Source organism: Schistocerca cancellata, chromosome 8, assembly GCF_023864275.1.
Source record: "Schistocerca cancellata isolate TAMUIC-IGC-003103 chromosome 8, iqSchCanc2.1, whole genome shotgun sequence".
Classification (NCBI taxonomy): Eukaryota; Metazoa; Arthropoda; class Insecta; order Orthoptera; family Acrididae; genus Schistocerca; species Schistocerca cancellata.
The window spans coordinates 6,858,659-6,879,906 of NC_064633.1; the positions used below are offsets into that span (position 1 = coordinate 6,858,659).

General features: G+C 44.1%; 1 protein-coding gene across 1 annotated transcript in view; it reads right to left on the bottom strand.

Moving 5' to 3' along the window:
• Positions 1 to 7,146: 7,146 nt before the first annotated feature.
• Positions 7,147 to 21,248, bottom strand: part of LOC126094622 (myrosinase 1-like) — a 50,951-nt gene continuing 36,849 nt past the window's right edge. The window contains exons 8-11 of the mRNA XM_049909103.1: positions 18,949 to 19,064; positions 13,340 to 13,474; positions 13,146 to 13,252; positions 7,147 to 7,335 (exon numbers count right to left, since the gene is read on the bottom strand). Of these exons, the coding sequence (XP_049765060.1) occupies positions 7,197 to 7,335; positions 13,146 to 13,252; positions 13,340 to 13,474; positions 18,949 to 19,064 (497 nt within the window). The 3' untranslated portion in view covers positions 7,147 to 7,196. The remainder of the gene's footprint in view (positions 7,336 to 13,145; positions 13,253 to 13,339; positions 13,475 to 18,948; positions 19,065 to 21,248) is intronic.

Here is a 21,248-nt window from a genome sequence, read left to right on the forward strand (position 1 = left end):
CGTGGCATACGGAGCTCCATCGCAGTCTTTAACACTGGTAGCATGCCGCGACAGCGTGGACGTGAACCGTATGTGCAGTAGACGGACTTTGAGCGAGGGCGTATAGTGGGCATGCGGGAGGCCGGGTGGACGTACCGCCGAATTGCTCAACACGTGGGGCGTGAGGTCTCCACAGTACATCGATGTTGTCGCCAGTGGTCGGCGGAAGGTGCACGTGCCCGTCGACCTGGGACCGGACCGCAGCGACGCACGGATGCACGCCAAGACCGTAGGATCCTACGCAGTGCCGTAGGGGACCGCACCGCCACTTCCCAGCAAATTAGGGACACTGTTGCTCCTGGCATATCGGCGAGGAGCATTCGCAACCGTCTCCATGAAGCTGGGCTACGGTCCCGCACACCGTTAGGCCGTCTTCCGCTCACGCCCCAACATCGTGCAGCCCGCCTCCAGTGGTGTCGCGACAGGCGTGAACGGAGGGACGAATGGAGACGTGTCGACTTCAGCGATGAGAGTCGCTTCTGCCTTGGTGCCAATGATGGTCGTATGCGTGTTTGGCGCCGTGCAGGTGAGCGCCACAATCAGGACTGCATACGACCGAGGCACACAGGGCCAACACCCGGCATCATGGTGTGGGGAGCGATCTCCTACACTGGCCGTACACCACTGGTGATCGTCGAGGGGACACTGAATAGTGCACGGTACATCCAAACCGTCATCGATCCCATCGTTCTACCATTCCTAGACCGGCAAGGGAACTTGCTGTTCCAACAGGACAATGCACGTCCGCATGTATCCCGTGCCACCCAACGTGCTCTAGAAGGTGTAAGTCAACTACCCTGGCCAGCAAGATCTCCGGATCTGTCCCTCATTGAGCATGTTTGGGACTGGATGAAACGTCGTCTCAGCACGAACGCTGGTCCAACTGAGGCGCCAGGTGGAAATGGCATGGCAAGCCGTTCCACAGGACTACATCCAGCATCTCTACGATCGTCTCCATGGGAGAATAGCAGCCTGCATTGCTGCGAAAGGTGGATATACACTGTACTAGTGCCGACATTGTGCATGCTCTGTTGCCTGTGTCTATGTGATTGTGGTTCTGTCAGTGTGATCATGTGATGTATCTGACCCCAGGAATGTGTCAATAAAGTTTCCCCTTCCTGGGACAATGAATTCACAGTGTTCTTATTTCAATTTCCAGGAGTGTATTACCTCCGGAATATTTTACCCATTTAATCATACAGTAAAGCTGCATGCCCTCTGGAAATATTACGGCTGTGGTTTCCCCTTGCTTTCAGCCGTTCGCAGTACCAGAACAGCAAGGCCATTTTGGTTAGTGTTACAAGGCCAGATCAGTCAATCATCCAGACTGTTGCCCATGCAACATTAGTTTATAACACACTAATAACGCAGGGTTAAACTCGTTACAGTGAAACATAGACTTGGTGTATGGCAAGAGCGTTTTTGTTGTTAAACAGCGCATTGCAGAAATTGTTTAATGCTGGATATTCATGTGGTTTGTTTAAATATTGAACTGAGGTAATTGACAGATGTTAAAATTATCATATGTCTTTCTCATACTGGGTAAAAATCGACAAAATTTTAATGAAGTACCCTGACATTGTAAATAGCAATGAAGGTAGGTGGTGTGCTTGGAGCACGTACGTAGCATGAGTATATTTGTTGTTAAATAATAAATTGCAGACATTCCTTTCAGTATTTGTTAAAATACCAACTGTGGAAACGTCGCTTTCTTGAAGAGTGGGAGAAAATCTGGAGAACTGTAGCAAAGAGCCCCAAAGCCGTAAACAGTGTCACATGTTGACACGTATACCAAAAATAGTATTGGGTGCGGACGCTGCTGCAAACTGCGAAAAAGAAAACGAAATTGCGAATATCAACTGAATTTGCGGTTTCTGCTGGTGCTATGATCAACTGAGTGCTACATGTAGGCGGACTGTTAATGCAAAACCAATGGGAACGCACTACAGAAGTGGGGTGTGGAGACCGACATTTTTGGAAAATAAATAATGACAATAAATGACATTTACGGGCTGTAGCTATAGCAGCTAGCCCTAAATCTGGAAAAATGTAAGAACAAACCTGTAATGTTCGGATGCAGTATCACTAGTGTCCAGCTTGAAACAGTCAAGTCGTTTAAACATCTGGGGGCAACGTTGCAAAGCTACACTCCTGGAAATTGAAATAAGAACACCGTGAATTCATTGTCCCAGGAAGGGGAAACTTTATTGACACATTCCTGGGGTCAGATACATCACATGATCACACTGACAGAACCACAGGCACATAGACACAGGCAACAGAGCATGCACAATGTCGGCACTAGTACAGTGTATATCCACCTTTCGCAGCAATGCAGGCTGCTATTCTCCCATGGAGACGATCGTAGAGATGCTGGATGTAGTCCTGTGGAACGGCTTGCCATGCCATTTCCACCTGGCGCCTCAGTTGGACCAGCGTTCGTGCTGGACGTGCAGACCGCGTGAGACGACGCTTCATCCAGTCCCAAACATGCTCAATGGGGGACAGATCCGGAGATCTTGCTGGCCAGGGTAGTTGACTTACACCTTCTAAAGCACGTTGGGTGGCACGGGATACATGCGGACGTGCATTGTCCTGTTGGAACAGCAAGTTCCCTTGCCGGTCTAGGAATGGTAGAACGATGGGTTCGATGACGGTTTGGATGTACCGTGCACTATTCAGTGTCCCCTCGACGATCACCAGTGGTGTACGGCCAGTGTAGGAGATCGCTCCCCACACCATGATGCCGGGTGTTGGCCCTGTGTGCCTCGGTCGTATGCAGTCCTGATTGTGGCGCTCACCTGCACGGCGCCAAACACGCATACGACCATCATTGGCGCCAAGGCAGAAGCGACTCTCATCGCTGAAGACGACACGTCTGCATTCGTCCCTCCATTCACGCCTGTCGCGACACCACTGGAGGCGGGCTGCACGATGTTGGGGCGTGAGCGGAAGACGGCCTAACGGTGTGCGGGACCGTAGCCCAGCTTCATGGAGACGGTTGCGAATGGTCCTCGCCGATACCCCAGGAGCAACAGTGTCCCTAATTTGCTGGGAAGTGGCGGTGCGGTCCCCTACGGCACTGCGTAGGATCCTGCGGTCTTGGCGTGCATCCGTGCGTCGCTGCGGGCCTGGTCCCAGGTCGACGGGCACGTGCACTTTCCGCCGACCACTGGCGACAACATCGATGTACTGTGGAGACCTCACGCCCCACGTGTTGAGCAATTCGACGGTACGTCCACCCGGCCTCCCGCATGCCCACTATACGCCCTCGCTCAAAGTCCGTCAACTGCACATACGGTTCACGTCCACGCTGTCGCGGCATGCTACCAGTGTTAAAGACTGCGATGGAGCTCCGTATGCCACGGAAAACTGGCTGACACTGACGGCGGCGGTGCACAAATGCTGCGCAGCTAGCGCCATTCGACGGCCAACACCGCGGTTCCTGGTGTGTCCGCTGTGCCGTGCGTGTGATCATTGCTTGTACAGCCCTCTCGCAGTGTCCGGAGCAAGTATGGTGGGTCTGACACACCGGTGTCAATGTGTTCTTTTTTCCATTTCCAGGAGTGTGTATGAGGTGGAACGAGCGTGTGAAAACTGTGATACAGGACGCTGGTGCAACCTGTTCTTGAGAACTGCTGGAGTGTTTGGTATCCGTACCAGGTCAGTTTGCACGAAGACGTCGAAGCATTTCAGAGGAAGGCTGCTAGATTTTTTACCGGGAAGTTCAGGAACGGCTCTAAGCGCTATGGGACTTAACATCTGGGGACATCGGTCCCCTAGAACTTAGAACTACTTAAACCCAACTAACCTAAGGGCATCACACACATCCATGCCCGAGGCACGATTCGAACCTGCGGCCGTAGCAGCAGCGCGGTTCCGGACTGAATCACCTAGAACCGCTCGGCCACAACGGCCGGCCCGGGAAGTTCGAACAAAATGAAAGTGTTACGGAGATGGTTCGGGAACTCACTGGAAATCCCTGGAGGGAAGGCGGCGTTCTTTTCGGGAAACGCTATTGAGAAAATTTAGAGAATCGGCATTTGAAGATGACTGCCGAACGATTCTGCTGCTGCCAACATACGTCGCGTGTAAGTACCACGAAGATAATTAACGAGAAATCAGGGCTCATACGAAGGCCTACAGACAGTCGTTATCCCATCGCTCTGTTTGCAAGTGGAGCAGGAAGGAAATAACAAGTAATGGTTACAGGGTACCCTGCGCCACGCACCGTTCGTAGGCTTGTGGAGTATCTATGTAGATGTGGATGTAAAGAATAATTAGATCCAAAACTAAGAGCCCAAACGAGCGGTTCATTTAAGTTGGGGTCATTAAATTAAGTTAGGACAAGTAATCGGTTTGTTTACGTTAGAGTGAATATTTTATCCCAGAACTCACATACCTCCATTACACTTTGTTGTAATATGTCGCGTTGGGATAATAATTTGATTTGTGGGTCTGTGTCTATTATTATTATTTGCTTGTTTCGTTGTTCTGTACTCGTCCGTTTCATATCTAGGTGTAAAAGTAAAACAGCCTGGATAGCCTCGAAATTTAATGCCTGTTCGACACTAATTCCCCATGTGAGGAGAAATACCTCCGAATTTCGACGACATCAGTGTAAAACTTTGTGCCACGTCTAATCAAATAAGCCTAACCTGAAGTCCCTACACGTGGACTAGAATAACCTTAAACATGCGCAAAGTAGTATTTTGAACAACTAGCTCCGGAGCCCAATCGAAGTATAAATAGTTGCAAAAATATACTTGACCTCTTGGCAACAAATAATCCTGACGAAATTGGCAACATCATGACATATACGGGGATTGGTGACCACAAGATTGTTGCAACTAGACCGAATATCTTAGCATCCAAACCAGCCAAAAATAAATACAAAATACACGTATTTAAAAAAGCAGAAAAAATTCTCTTGACGTCATCGTAGGGTCTGTCTACCCTCCTTACAATCTGACTACATAAGCCTAGACCAGACGTGTTTTGGATTCGAAGAAATAGTATCGACGGCAGTTGAGAGATACATTCCAAATAAATTATTAAGGGGTGGTACTGATCTCCTATAGTACACAAAACAGGTCAGGATAATATTGCAAAACGAAAAAAGTATGCCTAATTTAAAAAAGCGCAAGATCCCCATGATTGGCGAAGTCGTACGAAAGCTCTAAATTTAGAGCAAACTTTAATGCGAGGTACTTTTAATAGTTTCCAGAACGAAACTCTGTCTTGAAATCTGACAGAAAACACAAAGAAATTCTGGTCATATGTAGAGTTCACCAGCAGCAAGATGTAATCAATACCTTCACTGCGCGATAACAGTGGTGATGTTATTGGTGACAGTGCAACTAAAAGCATAGTTACAAAACACAGTGTTCCAAAACTCCTTTACAAAAGAAGACGAAGTAAATGTTCCAGAATTAGAATCAAGAACAATGCCGCCATGAGAAACCTATAAGTAGATATCCGCGGTGTAGCGAAGCAGCTTAAAACTCTTAAGGATGGCAAGCCTTCCGGTCCAGATTATATACCAGTCAGGTTCCTTTCAGAGTATACTGATACAACAGCTCCATACTTAGCAATCATATACAACCACTCGCTCGTAGAAAGATCCGTAGAGAGTGGAAAGTTGCACACGTCACACCAATACCCAAGAAAGGAGATAGGGGTAATGCTCTGAACTAGAGACCAATATCACTAAAGTCGATTTGCACTAGGATTTTGGGACACATACTGTGCTCGAACATTATAAATCACCTTGAAGAAAACGATTTTTTAGCAAATAGCCAACACAGATTCAGAAAATATCGCTCTCGTGAAACACAACTAACTCTTTATTCTCACGAAGTAATTTTCTGCTATCGACAGGGACGTCAAATTGATTCAATTTTTTTAGATTTCCAGAAGGCTTACGGCACCGTTCCTCACAAGCAACTTTTAATTAAATTGCGTGTCTATGGAGTGCCGTCTCACAATCAGTTGTGTGGCAGGATTCGTGATTTCCCGTCAGAAAGCCATTGAGTAAAACAGAATCAATATCTGGCTGTCCCCAAGGAATTGTTATAGGTCCTCTGTTGTACCTGATCAACATAAATGATTTATGAGACAGTCTGAGCAGTCCTCTTATATTGTTTGCAGGTGATGCTGTCATTTAAAGTCATTTAATGTCGCCAGATAATCAAAACGAATTGCAAGATGATTTAGACAAGAAGTCTGAAGTGGCAGTTGGCTGTAAATCAAGACGTGTGAAGTCATCCACATGAGCACTAAAAAGAAAGCTCCAAATTTCAATTAGACGATAGATATTACAACTCTAAAAGCTAGAAACCAACTAAATATTTAGCGATTACAATTGCGAATAACTTAAATTGGTACGATAACGTAGATAATGTTGTGGCGAAAGCGAACTAAAGACTGATATTTATTTGCAGAACACTTAGAAAATATATCTGAGATCCGCTTCAGATAGGACTGACAGAAGATATTGCAAAAGTTCAAAGCAGGGCAGTTCGTCTTTTATTTTTGCGAAATAGGGAGAGTGCTACGGATATGGTACAAGAATTGGTGTGTCAGTCATTAAAACAAAGGCTTTTCTCGCTAAGGCGGTATCCTCATGAAATTTCGATCTCCAACTTTCTCCTCAAAGTGTGAAAATATTTTTTTGGCGTCCACCTTCATATGGAGAAATGACATCATCATAAAATAAGAGAAATCAGAGCCCGCATGGAAATTTTTGAGTGTTTGTTCTTTTCCGCGCGCTTCTCGAGAGTGGAACGGTAGAGAGGTAGCTTGAAGGTGGTTCGATGGACCCTCCGTCAAGCGCTTACTTGTGAACTGTTGAGTAATGATGTACACGTAGATATACATGAATAAAAAACTAGATAGCTTCTAAATAATATATCAAGAGTCACTTGTTTAGGTATCAAGATGCCTTCACGAGTTATCATCTCATTGTTTTTGTCATAATTTGTAATATGGATGATGCAAAGGGGACGAAGGCAAGTAAATATTTCTATTACAAACAGCTGTGACTTAGGCTAATAGATTCATTAGTAGTGAAAGTAAGAACTTAAACGATTGACACTGTTAGCCAGAGTCATTTATTTCACCATTACAGACAGTCACGTAAAGTGGTAGCAACAATTTCAGACAAGACTGTAGCGGAAGTACTCTTGCGGCACCTCTCTGCTCTCGTAGATCTGTGATATGACACCTGCAGAAGCCTTCGGCGTCCTGGTTCTGTTAGGGCTGTCGAAATCCACCTCGTACAGCCCGAATTTTACTCTGGAAAGAAATAAAATGAGTAAGAACAAGCTACGACATATTCGCGAATAGAAACGGAGATCCAGAAAGTGTAGAATTCATTTCTGTCATTCTGGTTGATGATGAGAATCGATTTTTCTCCTTTGATACGGATTATGGTCAGTGGTGTACATTTTCAGATATTTTTAAAACATATCTTGACAAAGCCAGGGTGACATCGTCAAAAATACGAACAAAATCAGCTGAAATAAACGAAAAAGTGAAAGGAAAAATGTAACCTATACAAATCAAACGTGATGATACAAAATATCATTTATCACAGATTTGTTAACCAGTATGAGGAAGAGTGAGTAATAACATAGGAAAGGCAGTTGAAGAGACAACGAGAGGAAATTTAGTCTCGATACGGGACGAAAAGAAACAGAAAATGAAAGGGGTGAGGAAAGTCTTGATACTGGAACCGCTGTACTGGTTTCTCTACCGCTATGGTTATACGTAGGCCTGCTCTCCTCAAGCCGATACACATTGCACAATGGAGGGTACTTTGAATCAAGATTGGTGATCTTCTTTCCTATTCTACTCGTGTCTGCCTACGTCACTTAAACTCTCTTTAGCTTGTTCTCATCATCCCTAAGCGAGATATACCATACTGGCAGCATAATGCTCACCCAGTCTTCCTACAGTACCTGGTCTCTATAGTTACACAAGTTTTCTTGAGAAGTAAGTCGACTTTCTTCCAAAGTTCCCATGTAAGTCCCCTGAGCACCTCTGTTATGTTTTCGTATGAGGTGTACAGACTTGTTACAATCCTAACGACGTATCTCTGATGTCTGTAGTCTTACCTGCTTGATAACGAGTCCAAACGCTGGTTCCAAACTGCAGAACTGCTCCCACTAACGAATTCATTTATAGATGAACTGCATTTTCATAGGATCCTTCCAAAAATTTAAGTGTTCTGTTCGCAATTGGTAATACTGCTTTACGCGCTCGTCCAAAATCACTTCGTTTGATTGTAATACTCGGAAATACTTACGTAATGTGACATACTCAAGGTGTTCACTGCTGACCTTGTAATCGGCTGCTATCACATTCTTTGTCCTTGTTCGTTGCCAGATAACAACAATTAATCTGCGGTATGATGATAACGAAATTAAACTGATGATAACGCAGAGAGCTCTGATTTTGTCTAAAACGAAGCGTGTTTTTATCATACACAACTCACTGTGTACATCCTTAGTGACACCTGTTCGTGAAATAGCTATGCAACAGCTGTTGTTGATACCACCATTATTTTTCGACTTTCGGAAAGATCAGTATATCAGTTGCTTTCCTGAAAAGCTTCACATTATTTTGTACACAGTATGTTATATTTCAAGCTTAAATTTATGAAAAGCAATTACTTTAACAAATTTTAGTTTCGATTTTATAACGGTTAAGTACTAGTTCATAATGTACAGTTAAAATTATTTTTTTAGAAACATTTGAAATTACGAAATATTTGCACACCTAAAATTTCTATTATTAATGACGCAGTCCTGTACTGTTTACTGTGTTTATTTCTGGATTCATTTATGAAATAGTAATCGTAACTAAAGCTAGTATATATACATTTGTTACGAAAAATTGTAAACCCTTTGGAATATAATTGTTTATGCAGAGGTGAGAGTTGTAAGCGTGTCTCTGGTGTGATCGAAAGTATTTCTGTGCGAACAATGTAATTTTGGCTTTGTTAATGTGAAAAATCAAAATACTGTATGATATACTGAAATGTGAGAAAAAATATTTACGTAAAAAGTGCTGCAACAACAACCTCCAGATTTATTTCGTTCAAACCAACCGTGAGAACCTAATGTGACATTTTGACCGTCAAGAATCAGACAAGAAGATCTGGAGCCATCTCAACATGACAAGCTAACAAAACTTGAAAGTTTGTTGTAATCTTCGCTCCTCTCAAATCTTCATAAAAGACTTTAATGTGGACAATAGATGGTCGTAGCAAGGAGGAGGTAGATTACATAGTTACAGTATCTGATCACAAGTATCCAGACAAACCTATAAAATCTGACAGTGACCGCTAGATCTCACACGAGGTTGGGGGGGGGGGGGGGCTTGGAAGCAGCCATATATAAGGAGCCGGGAAGTGTTGCGTTGTTTGTAGACAAACAGTTACAGTGGAACTGGTCGGTCAGACGACCTCAGTGACCTAGAACATAAACTAGTCACTGGGTGTCACCTGAGTAACAAATCCATCGGCAACATTTAAACCCTTCTAAAGCTCATCAAGTCGACTATTGGTGATGTGAAAGCGAAGTGGAATGTGGAAGGAACCACCAAAGCTAAATCAAGACCAATCAGACCTCCTGTACTGATGGACAGGAGCCTCAGACCACTCCGCAGGCTGGTAGTAAAAAATGCATGAAGTCACCTGAAAGAATCATTCGTGAGTACAGAAGTGCTACCATTTGTCCAACTAGGACAATGTGCGTAGGGAGTTAAAGAAAGTTGGGTATTATTGTCGAGCAACTGCTCGTATGCCACGTGTCTCTGTAGTCAATGTTATGAGACACCTGAAGTGGTGTAAAGAGTAACCCTACTGGTCAATGTGTGACTCGAATCGAGTGATCCGGAGTGACCAATCACGCTATAAAATGTGTCCCTCCGTTGGAGGATTTTTTTGGTGAATTCGTGGAAAGCGATACCTACCATCATGCATAGTGCCAACAGGAAAGTGGGGAGGAGGTGGTGGTACAGTATGGGGTGTCAAGGTGTAGTTCCCTTGCTGCGCTTAAGAAAAACGACAAATGAGGAAGAAAAAATTCCGGAACGATGGCTGTACCAGCATGACAACCTACACTGTCACAAAGCAGCATAGCGGACAATAACATTCCTAAAACAGACTGGTCCGCCTAGAGTCCCTACCTGAACCGAATTCAGCACCTTTGGGATAAGTTAGGACGTCGACTTTGTTCCAGACTCTGCGTCCAACACGAATACATTTTCTGGTTTCGGCTCTTGAGGATAATGGTCTGCCATTCCTCCAAAGACATCAGACATCTCATTGAATGTGTCCCCAGCTGAGTTCAAACTGACATGAAGACGCAGGGTTGACACACCCCACGTTAATGCCCAGTAATAGGTGTCCAGGTACTGTTGATTGTACAGTGTATGTACAGGTGTAGCTGAGGTGCTGTGTATGCCAGATCTTGGGTTCTAATTATTGAATGAGGATAGATATATCATAAAAGGGTATATGTACTGCTAACTATTGATTAAGATGCTTTTGGAGAAATCAGCGGGTGTGGAAAATAACAACTCGGTTTCGCCCTAACCGAACATGTCAAATAAAATGATGACAAGCGAAAGTTAGTGAAATACTCTGTATTTGTTATTAACTCCACGCTGTAGAGTTTCTATTTGTGATACATCACAGAGACGTAGCAGACTAACAGTTGGACTAGTTTAGTTTTATTTAAGATGGAAATATTTTATAAAAATGTTTTATTGTATATAGGTAAGAGAGTAACATCTTTCATGTTGTGGCAGTCCATTCTTGATTAATTATAGCTTCCTTTAATATTGTTATGTCTCATTATCAAAGAGTAAGGGGGAAATAGCTTAACGAAAATGTTCACTGGTCATCATTCGTTAAGATGCAAGAATCACCTGTGAGTTTTAGGGTTACTTTGAGACCCATTATTTGACCTCCTCTTGATGCTAATCGCAGAGAATTCATTCGTAGTACAGGAGAACCGATCTTCTTACAGCAGGAATTTAGATACAGCTGGATATTGTCAATGTACATCTCATATTTACAAGAACGCAAACACATGATATAACACGTGAGAATCATATGCAGGAACGGAATGAAAGACCTCATGAACGTGCCCTTGTCAATGAGTATTTCTCTGAAGCAACGAACGACTCGAGGTTGTCGCTCAGGCATCTGCATAGTTTATGAATGAACTGTGTAAGAAATGTCATTTTTCCAAATCAAGCAGTGTAAAGAAGAATGTTTAACGTCTTTACGTGGCTTCTTTGAGGTTGTACACCAATTTGATCAATGCAGGTACTTCTCTGTAATACACTCCTGGAAATGGAAAAAAGAACACATTGACACCGGTGTGTCAGACCCACCATACTCGCTCCGGATACTGCGAGAGGGCTGTACAAGCAATGATCACACGCACGGCACAGCGGTCACACCAGGAACCGTGGTGTTGGCCGTCGAATGGCGCTAGCTGCGCAGCATTTGTGCACCGCCGCCGTCAGTATCAGCCAGTTTGCCGTGGCATACGGAGCTCCATCGCAGTCTTTAACACTGGTAGCATGCCGCGACAGCGTGGACGTGAACCGTATGTGCAGTTGACGGACTTTGAGCGAGGGCGTATAGTGGGCATGCGGGAGGCCGGGTGGACGTACCGCCGAATTGCTCAACACGTGGGGCGTGAGGTCTCCACAGTACATCGATGTTGTCGCCAGTGGTCGGCGGAAGGTGCACGTGCCCGTCGACCTGGGACCGGACCGCAGCGACGCACGGATGCACGCCAAGACCGTAGGATCCTACGCAGTGCCGTAGGGGACCGCACCGCCACTTCCCAGCAAATTAGGGACACTGTTGCTCCTGGGGTATCGGCGAGGACCATTCGCAACCGTCTCCATGAAGCTGGGCTACGGTCCCGCACACCGTTAGGCCGTCTTCCGCTCACGCCCCAACATCGTGCAGCCTGCCTCCAGTGGTGTCGCGACAGGCGTGAATGGAGGGACGAATGGAGACGTGTCGTCTTCAGCGATGAGAGTCGCTTCTGCCTTGGTGCCAATGATGGTCGTATGCGTGTTTGGCGCCGTGCAGGTGAGCGCCACAATCAGGACTGCATACGACCGAGGCACACAGGGCTAACACCCGGCATCATGGTGTGGGGAGCGATCTCCTACACTGGCCGTACACCACTGGTGATCGTCGAGGGGACACTGAATAGTGCACGGTACATCCAAACCGTCATCGAACCCATCGTTCTACCATTCCTAGACCGGCAAGGGAACTTGCTGTTCCAACAGGACAATGCACGTCCGCATGTATCCCGTGCCACCCAACGTGCTCTAGAAGGTGTAAGTCAACTACCCTGGCCAGCAAGATCTCCGGATCTGTCCCCCATTGAGCATGTTTGGGATTGGATGAAGCGTCGTCTCACGCGGTCTGCACGTCCAGCACGAACGCTGGTCCAACTGAGGCGCCAGGTGGAAATGGCATGGCAAGCCGTTCCACAGGACTACATCCAGCATCTCTACGATCGTCTCCATGGGAGAATAGCAGCCTGCATTGCTGCGAAAGGTGGATATACACTGTACTAGTGCCGACATTGTGCATGCTCTGTTGCCTGTGTCTATGTGCCTGTGGTTCTGTCAGTGTGATCATGTGATGTATCTGACCCCAGGAATGTGTCAATAAAGTTTCCCCTTCCTGGGACAATGAATTCACGGTGTTCTTATTTCAATTTCCAGGAGTGTATTTTGGATCGTGACTGATATTCATTTTGGAAGTTATAGGTATTGTGGTAGTACTCCAGCTGTTCAAGAACCTTGAAATTCGAAGAACTCTGTACTGCTAATAGTATGTCAGTCACACGATGAGTTTTGGTTCTCGTTCACACCCAATAGTATGTACCGCGGACGAGAGAGAGTTCTTTACAAGACCTAGAACAACAGTTTCGACAGTGCCTGTGTTAACTCTGTTATTGCCTATTGCCGAAGAAAATTCTTAAGATAGGTAAAAAGCTACTGCTGTTTCCCAATTTTGGAGCAAATGCAAAGGAAAAAAATGCATAAGCACTCACGTGAATCCACTGTTCCATTCCAAGTTGTCCATAAGACTCCATGCAGTGTAGCCGATTACTGGTATGCCGTCTGTGTTGGCAGCTTGCAGAAGAGCCGTTAAGTAAGACTGTAATGTACATCCAACATATTTACAAGGCACATTTTACGGAGGTAAACTGCTAATGGTAACTGTGACAGGAAGTAATGAACTCACCGTATAGTAATCGATTCTGTCGGTGTCATTGAGGCCACCAGAATTTCCCAAGCCGTTTTCTGTCACTATGATTGGATAACCTGGGTATTCGTTAGCGATCCAGTTCAGCAGGTTGCGGAATCCCCATGGATATTGCTGGAACCATAGAAAATGAAGCTTCATTTAACATAAATATGATGAGAGAAGGGACTCTGACATGGTAAGCCCCCTAGACAAAAAATTTGTCGTGATCTCCTTCTCTTTCCACCTCTCCTTTTCATCTGTCCGCTGGCACTGGCCGTTCTGTATGAAATAGGTAACAACAAGGAGAAGCAAGATATAACAACGAACAAGACCAAAACCAGCGTCACTATTTTATTTGAATACGACTGTTACAAAACCAATCATTTTTGTATCTGGCTAGGTATCTCAGTTTATATATAATTTTTAATTTTCTGTTGTTTGTAGTTATTGACTGCTATAAAGTGATTCTCGAGTTTCCTCAGATTTTCATTTTTAGTGCACAAATCTTCAACTTTTTCCAGTGTCACTGTCTTCGAGTCTGTCCGATTTTCTACACAGAATCACTTCCTCTGCAGTAAAATATCTCAATTATGACGCTTCACTGTGCTTCGCTTGCCCTCTGTAACCCATTACGCGCTTGATATAACACAGGTTAAACAGCAGCTGTTGAAAATAAAGTTTAGTCGAGAAGAATTTTTGGACTGTGCCAGCAAGAATGGCATGAGAAGCCAATATATCAGTCCATTTACGAGCTCCAGTCATCGTGAACCTCTTTACAACGCAGTGATAAGCAGTGTTAATTTATACTCATTGATATTGATCATGACCTCGTTATAAATAATTTCGACAACGTTGACTCGTCACAGATGGCCAGTGTTTGGCTCACAAAATAATTTCATTGTTGTAAGTATCACAATTTCTTCATTATTCAATCATTAGACTGATAATGCATTTTAGTGAGTAATATATGTCCATATGTGGTTTAATTTATAGGTTCTGAAGAAGATTCCATTACTGGAATCGAAACCTAGGTAAACGAGTAAAATTACCTTGCAACTGAAGGCTGAAAACATTGTTTATTTGCTGTACATTTCACAGTTGCTGACACGCTGCAATATGTTAAAGATTTGTAGCCTGTCCCCCACGTTATTCAATCTGTATATTGAGCAAGCAGTAAAGGAAACGAAAGAAAAATTCGGAGTAGGTATTAAAATCCATGGAGAAGAAATAGAAAACGTTGAGGTTCGCCGATGACATTGTAATTCTGTCAGAGATAGCAAAGGACTTGAAAGAGCAGTTGAACGGAATGGGCAGTGTCTTGAAAGGAGGATATAAGATGAACATCAACAAAAGCAGAACGAGGGTAATGGAATGTAGTCGAATTAAGTCAGGTGCTGCTGAGGGAATTAGATTAGGAAATGAGACACTTAAAGTAGTAAAGGAATTTTGCCATTTGGGGAGCAAAATAACTGATGATGGTCGAAGTAGCGAGGATATAAAATGTAGACTGGCTATGGCAAGGGAAGCGTTCTGAAGAAGAGAAATTTGTTAACATCGAGTATTGAAGTGAAACATGGACGACAAATAGTTTGGACAAGAAGAGAATAGAAACTTTCGAAATATGGTGCTACAGAAGAATGCTGAAGATTAGATGGGTAGCTCATATTACTAATGAGGAAGTATTGAATATTGAATAGAATTGGGGCGAAGAGGTGTTTGTGGCACAACTTGACAAGAGGAAGGGACCGGTTGGTAGGATATGTTCTGAGGCATCAAGGGATCACAAATTTAGCATTGGAGGGCAGCGTGGAGGGTAAAAATCGTAGAGGGAGACCAAGAGGTGAATACACTAAGAAGATTCAGAAGGACGTAGGTTGCAGTAAGTACTGGGAGATGAAGAAGCTTGCACAGGATAGAGTAGCATGGAGAGCTGTATCAAACCAGTCTCTGGACTGAAGACCACAACAACAACAACAGGTGTTGGAAGAAGAGAGATGAACTATTTTCGCAAATTCTCATATGCTCCCGTCATCTTATACTGAAATTGCACCCTGCCTTCCTATATAAAATTTATTGCAGTCGTGACATTCGATTTTATATGTGCGTGGGCTTGTCTTTATAGGTAATTTTGCTCTTACTGGGTGAAGACTGTGGCTAATATTGTTGTTCGTTCCATATGTGTATTGGATACTTGTGTTGTTCATTAGTATGTTTAATATGTGTGCTGTTGTGGCTGAATATGTTATAAATATATATATATATATATATATATATTGGTTAGTCCTTTTTTGGTGCTTCTGTGAATAACTTTATGACCTTGTGTATTATTTATTGGGCAGCTGTAGTTTTTCTTTTGTATATTTGCATTAATATACCTGGATTGAAACCATTTTGTTACGCTATACATCGCAATGTGTCGAGTTCTTCTTGTATGTAAAAATGGTTTAATGGTGGATTTTGTACTCTGTTGGTCATGCCTTGCAAGTATTCCTCCTTGTGTGCCTCTGGGTGGCGTACTTCCAAGCTGTCTCGGCGGGGGAAAAGGGTCTCTCTGTGATCGTTTCCGAACTCAGTTGCAGATGGCATCGAGTCTGCATTGTTGCGGCGTAAAGTCAAGCGCCGGGGCGCGAGTCGGAAAGGAGAGAGCGGAGGGGGCTGCGGAGAAGTCGTCAGCCAACTGCACGCTGACCGACCCCTCTCCAGGACGACAACGCGACGGCAGCGGCCTCTGTGTGAGGAGGACATAAGTGATGCGACCGACTGGTCGCGGCCCACTTCATCAGGAACATCAACATTAGCCACTTCAACATCAGCGACTGAGGAATAGCATATACCAAAGAATAATTTTGTCTGTCGCCCTTTGCTTACGACTCATCAGTGTAAATAAAAAGTTAAGTATTGTCATTATTTTCTGTAATAAAACTCATTAATGTGATTTGCTTAAATTGTCGAGCGATCCGAGAAAGCCGGTGTCCTATACTCCCCATAGTTGACGACTAGGCAGGATTCAACATGCATGACACGCGAATTTTTTAGTGGACGAGAGCGCAGGACTTTAAATTTTCCCTGTACAGTGCAGTGGCGACTTGGGTATATCCCGCGAGTACCTGCACGATGAACTTTACTTTTGCTAATTATAAAATGCTAGAACTTTATTACTATATTGGGGGTAGAACTAATTGGACTGTTGGATTTAAAACAAATCAAATGGCTCTGAGCACTATGGGACTTAACTTCTGAGGTCATCAGTCCCCTAGAACTAATTAAACCCAACTAACGTAAGGAAATCACACATATCCATGCTCGAGGCAGGATTCGAACCTGCGACCGTACGGGTCGCGCGGTTCCAGACGAATGTGAAACAGCTTCAACGAATCTGGAACTTTGAATAATTTTTTTTAGGTACGGTGACTTGATTACTTGCTTATTTTTTCTAGCTCCTTCAGAACGTAGCCGGCCGCGGTGGCCGAGCGGTTCTAGGCGCTTCATTCCGGAACGGCGCGACTGCTACGTCGCTGGTTCGAATCCTCCCTCAGGCATGGATGTGTGTGATGTCCTTAGTTAGGTTTAAGTGGTTCTAAGTCCTAGGGGACTGATGACCTCAGATGTTAAGTCCCATAGTGCTCAGAGCCATTTGAACCATTTGAATCAACACCTAACGTTATCTGAACTTTTCAAGTGTAAGCTGACCAAGCAAAGCAGTCTATGGGCAAAACCGCTCGAAGCCGAGCGCGCGACGCCCCGGCTGGTCGATTTCAATGATAAAACTCGGAGACGGCGCAACATAACGGACTTTTTTCTTCATTTTTATTTCTTAGTACAACCAGCCCTGCAATATCCCGGCAAGCGTATCAGACATTTTTGTCGACCCTGTGTAGAGACAATATACGAAATTGCTGGCTTCCACTTGAGATGTCTTCATAGTTACCAGCGTTTATCTCAGAAGTTCCTCGCAGACAAGGATGAACGAATGTGTATAGCTTCATACCACGATGGTTTAACAAGAATATTCTGTACTGAATACTACTATTATTTTTATTTCAACGTGAGTCTGACGACAATACTCTACCGAAATCCACAACTTAACAGCTGATGTGAACATTTGTTTAGATCGTTATTTAACGATCTAAACAATGCTTTCATTTTATGAATATATGTTTATTGGTGTATATACAAAAATCCAATAAGGAATTTACTTTACACTACGTGATCGAAAGTATCCGGACACCCTCAAAAACATACGTTTTTCATAATAGGTGCATTATGCTGCCACCTGCTGCCAGGTACTCCATATCAGCGACCTCAGTACACATTAGACATTGTGAGAGAGCAGAATGGGACTCTCCGCGGACCTCACGGACTTCGAACGTGGTCACTTGTGTCATACGTCTCTACGAGAGATTTTGACACTCCTAAACATACCTAGGTCTACTGTTTCCGATGTGATGGTGAAGTGGAAACGTGGAGGGAGGCATACAGCACAAAAGCGTACTGGCGGACCTCGTCTGTTGACTGACAGAGAAATGGTTCAAATGGCTCTGAGCACTATGGGACTTAACTTCTGAGGTCATCAGTCCCCTACAACTTAGAACTACTTAAACCTAACTAAGGAATCACACACATAAGTGCCCGAGGCAGGATTCGAACCTGCGACTGTAGCGATCGCTCGGTTCCAGACTGAAGCGCCTAGAACCGCTCGGCCACAAAGGCCGGGTGTGACTGACTGAGACGGCCGACAGTTGAAGAGGGTCGTAATGTGTATTAGGCAGACATCTATCCAGATCATCACACAGTAATCCCAAACTGCATTAGTAAGAGAGTAAATTTGGATTTCATTGTGGAGGGTCTGCTCATAAGCCACACATCATGCCAGTAAATGTCAAACGACGCCTCTCTTGGTGTAAGGAGCATAAAGATTGGACGATTGAACAGTGAAAAAACGCTGTGTGGAGTGACGAATCACGGTACACAATGTAGCGATCGGATGGCAGGGTGCGGGTACGGCGAATGCCCCGTGAATGTCATCTGCCAGCGTGTGTAGTGCCAACAGTAAAATTCGGTGGTGTTATGGTGTTTTGCGTGGCACTATCACACCACAGGCCTACATTCATGTTTTAAGCACATTCTTTCTTCTCACTGTCTAAGAGCAATTCGGGGATGGCGACTGCATCTTTCAACACGATCGAGCATCTCTTCATACATGACGATAACGTCCTTGTAATGGACTGGCCTGCACAGAGTCCTGGCCTGAATCCTATACAACATCTTTGGGATGTTTTGGAACGCCAACATCGTAGCAGACCTCACTGACCGACATTGATACCTCTCCTCCGTGCAGCACCCATGAAGAATGGGCTGCCAGTCCTCAAGAAACTTTCCAGCACCTGATTGAACGTATGCCTGCAAGAGTGGAAGCTGGACTAAGGCTAAGGGTGGACTAACACCGTATTCATTTCCAGCATTACCGATGGCTGGCGCCATGAACTTGTAAGTCATTTTCAGCCAGGTGTCCCGATACTTTTGATCGCATACTGTGCTTGATCTAACCTCAGTTAGAATTACTGAAAGTCGCACATCTGGCGGAAGGTCTTATACAGATTACTTACCCCACCGCCGACACTGATGACGCCCGAGTCTCTGCTCTTGGACGGAGATATTCCAGCTTCACCTGACGTTACGATACTCGTGAAATAATGATTCACTCCAAAGAAGTCGGATGAACCTACAACAGAGTTTTATTTCTGCTATGAATAAACATTTCGGGAGAGAGCGTTTCCTTGAGGGGTACACATATTAGCATTCAGTTAAAGCTAAAACCTATTTTCATCATGCTTAACACTCTGTGAGATAGTCTGAACTTTGTACCTACACAGCGAGTGAACTAATGTGTGCGAACTTAGCTTACCACTTAGCGCGCAAATGGACAAAACATCTGAACTGCTTTCTCAAACACATGGTGTTAAACAGAAATTCTATATAAATATGGCCCTGTAAGGCAGCTAATATCAGGTGCGGATCATAACAAAATTTATTACAAATGCTGCTGTCACGTAACTAGGATGCATGAATTAAGAAAAGTGGAAGTTTGAGGACTATTCTAGAAATACAAAACAGCTATTCCCTTTTTTTCTACATATAATTTATCAACTGTGCTTTGAGGGGTCAAGTGGTACACAACAATCATGTTCAATTACTTCTGACAATAACCAAATATTTAACTCTTGGACATTTGAACTGACGATTATTAAAATATTTATCTCTATATACGAAAAAAATTTTACCATATGAAAGAATGATTAAAATATTCATTAGCTCATTTAATCTGCAATGTCGTAGCTGGTCAATGCACTGAGTTGGAGGAGAATAAATTTACTTTTTGAACCAATGAAAAAACTCTCATGTACTCAATGTGAGGGCAGGTTAGTATCCTAGCTTTTGATATTCAATGGTCAAAGTGTACGCAGGTTGGAGTGAGCAAAATCTCGGCTCAACATTTACTGTGGCCTAATGTGTGATGGTACTTTACCAAGCGGCAACAGCGTTGTCTCTGTGGTGGATCTGAAACGCTAATTCCCTGCTCTGGCCTTGATTCAATTCGCTCAGTCTCAACATTACTGCATTCCGTAGAAAGTTAATTTTTCCCTAGTCGCAATAATGGCAATTGCACACTCGCTAAGGGTTGGAGCGACGCCCACAATTTCTTTGCCCACAAAAATTCCTGCAGGAATAATTAACTAACTCTTTGCTATCTGTTGCTACGATAGCAAATCTCTCAACGCCCTCGCTATTTTCCATACACTTGTGCAATCCGCAGCGAGACGAGAGAGATATCTAGAAATTTTAGTTATCAAAATGCTTTTATATAATAAGGATCTCTCCATCGTGTCGCGTCTGCGTCGCCCAGTATGGCTTCAGCCAATCGCCGTCTCGTTAGAGGTTAATTTTATTTTTCTTGCCGTATCGCAGCCTAGCCCTGTTAAAGCCGTCCAGCCACTTACCCTTGGTCCCTGCCGTATTTACGTTAAAAGGAATAATATATTGTTCTGGCCTTATCCCTCTTTGCACTGAAGCTCGTCGTTCTCTTGTTAAGTGGTGATTCCGTTGCCATTACACATCTGCTCGGTTCGTCTCCAAAATGCATTTCACTTTAACTTGTTTATTTATGCCCCTGTTCATATTGCTAGATATTGTTTTGTTACTGAAGTTAAAATCTTCTGGGTTATTAGGACGCGTCATGTTTCTTCTAAAATGTTCGACGTTTCGACCCCTCTGCTGGGATCTTCCTCAGGATCTTTTTGTGTCCACTACTGCTAGAACACTGTCTAAGACGAATGTCGCGTCTACATATAAAGGGGGAGTTTTCTGGCGTTCGGGCTGGAGAAGTGATAGCATTGGTGAAAATTCAAATGGCTACCATTGGTGGGCCATAGTCATAGGCTAATATTCCCGCTCTGATGCAGAAGAAGGGGCGTTGGTAGCTCATCTCCTGTGGATACCATTGGCGGTCCATCGTCATTGGATAGAAAGGCACTATTCCACACTTATGCTGGAGAAGGGTTGTTGGTTGAAATGCCTGCTACCACTATTCGTTGGTCGTCATCAGTGGCTAGATTCGAAACGGACAGACCAAGAGAGGGGCAATGTTTACCCAAAATATTATTGTCCGCCGAGGTGACTTGCAGTGCGTTGTTTGTGCTGCTCACAGAACACGGCCGCGTATTTACTTCCTTACATATTGTTTTGTTAATTTTCGGTACATGAGATTACTGCAATTGGCTTTTGTTGATATAATATGATTATTATTTTCTGAAGATCTCAAGCTGTATCGTACTGTCATTATGGATCAAGCTCATGTAAGGTCTGTAAAATCCAGATGCCTTACAACTCGTATAGTATTAGGCGGTTA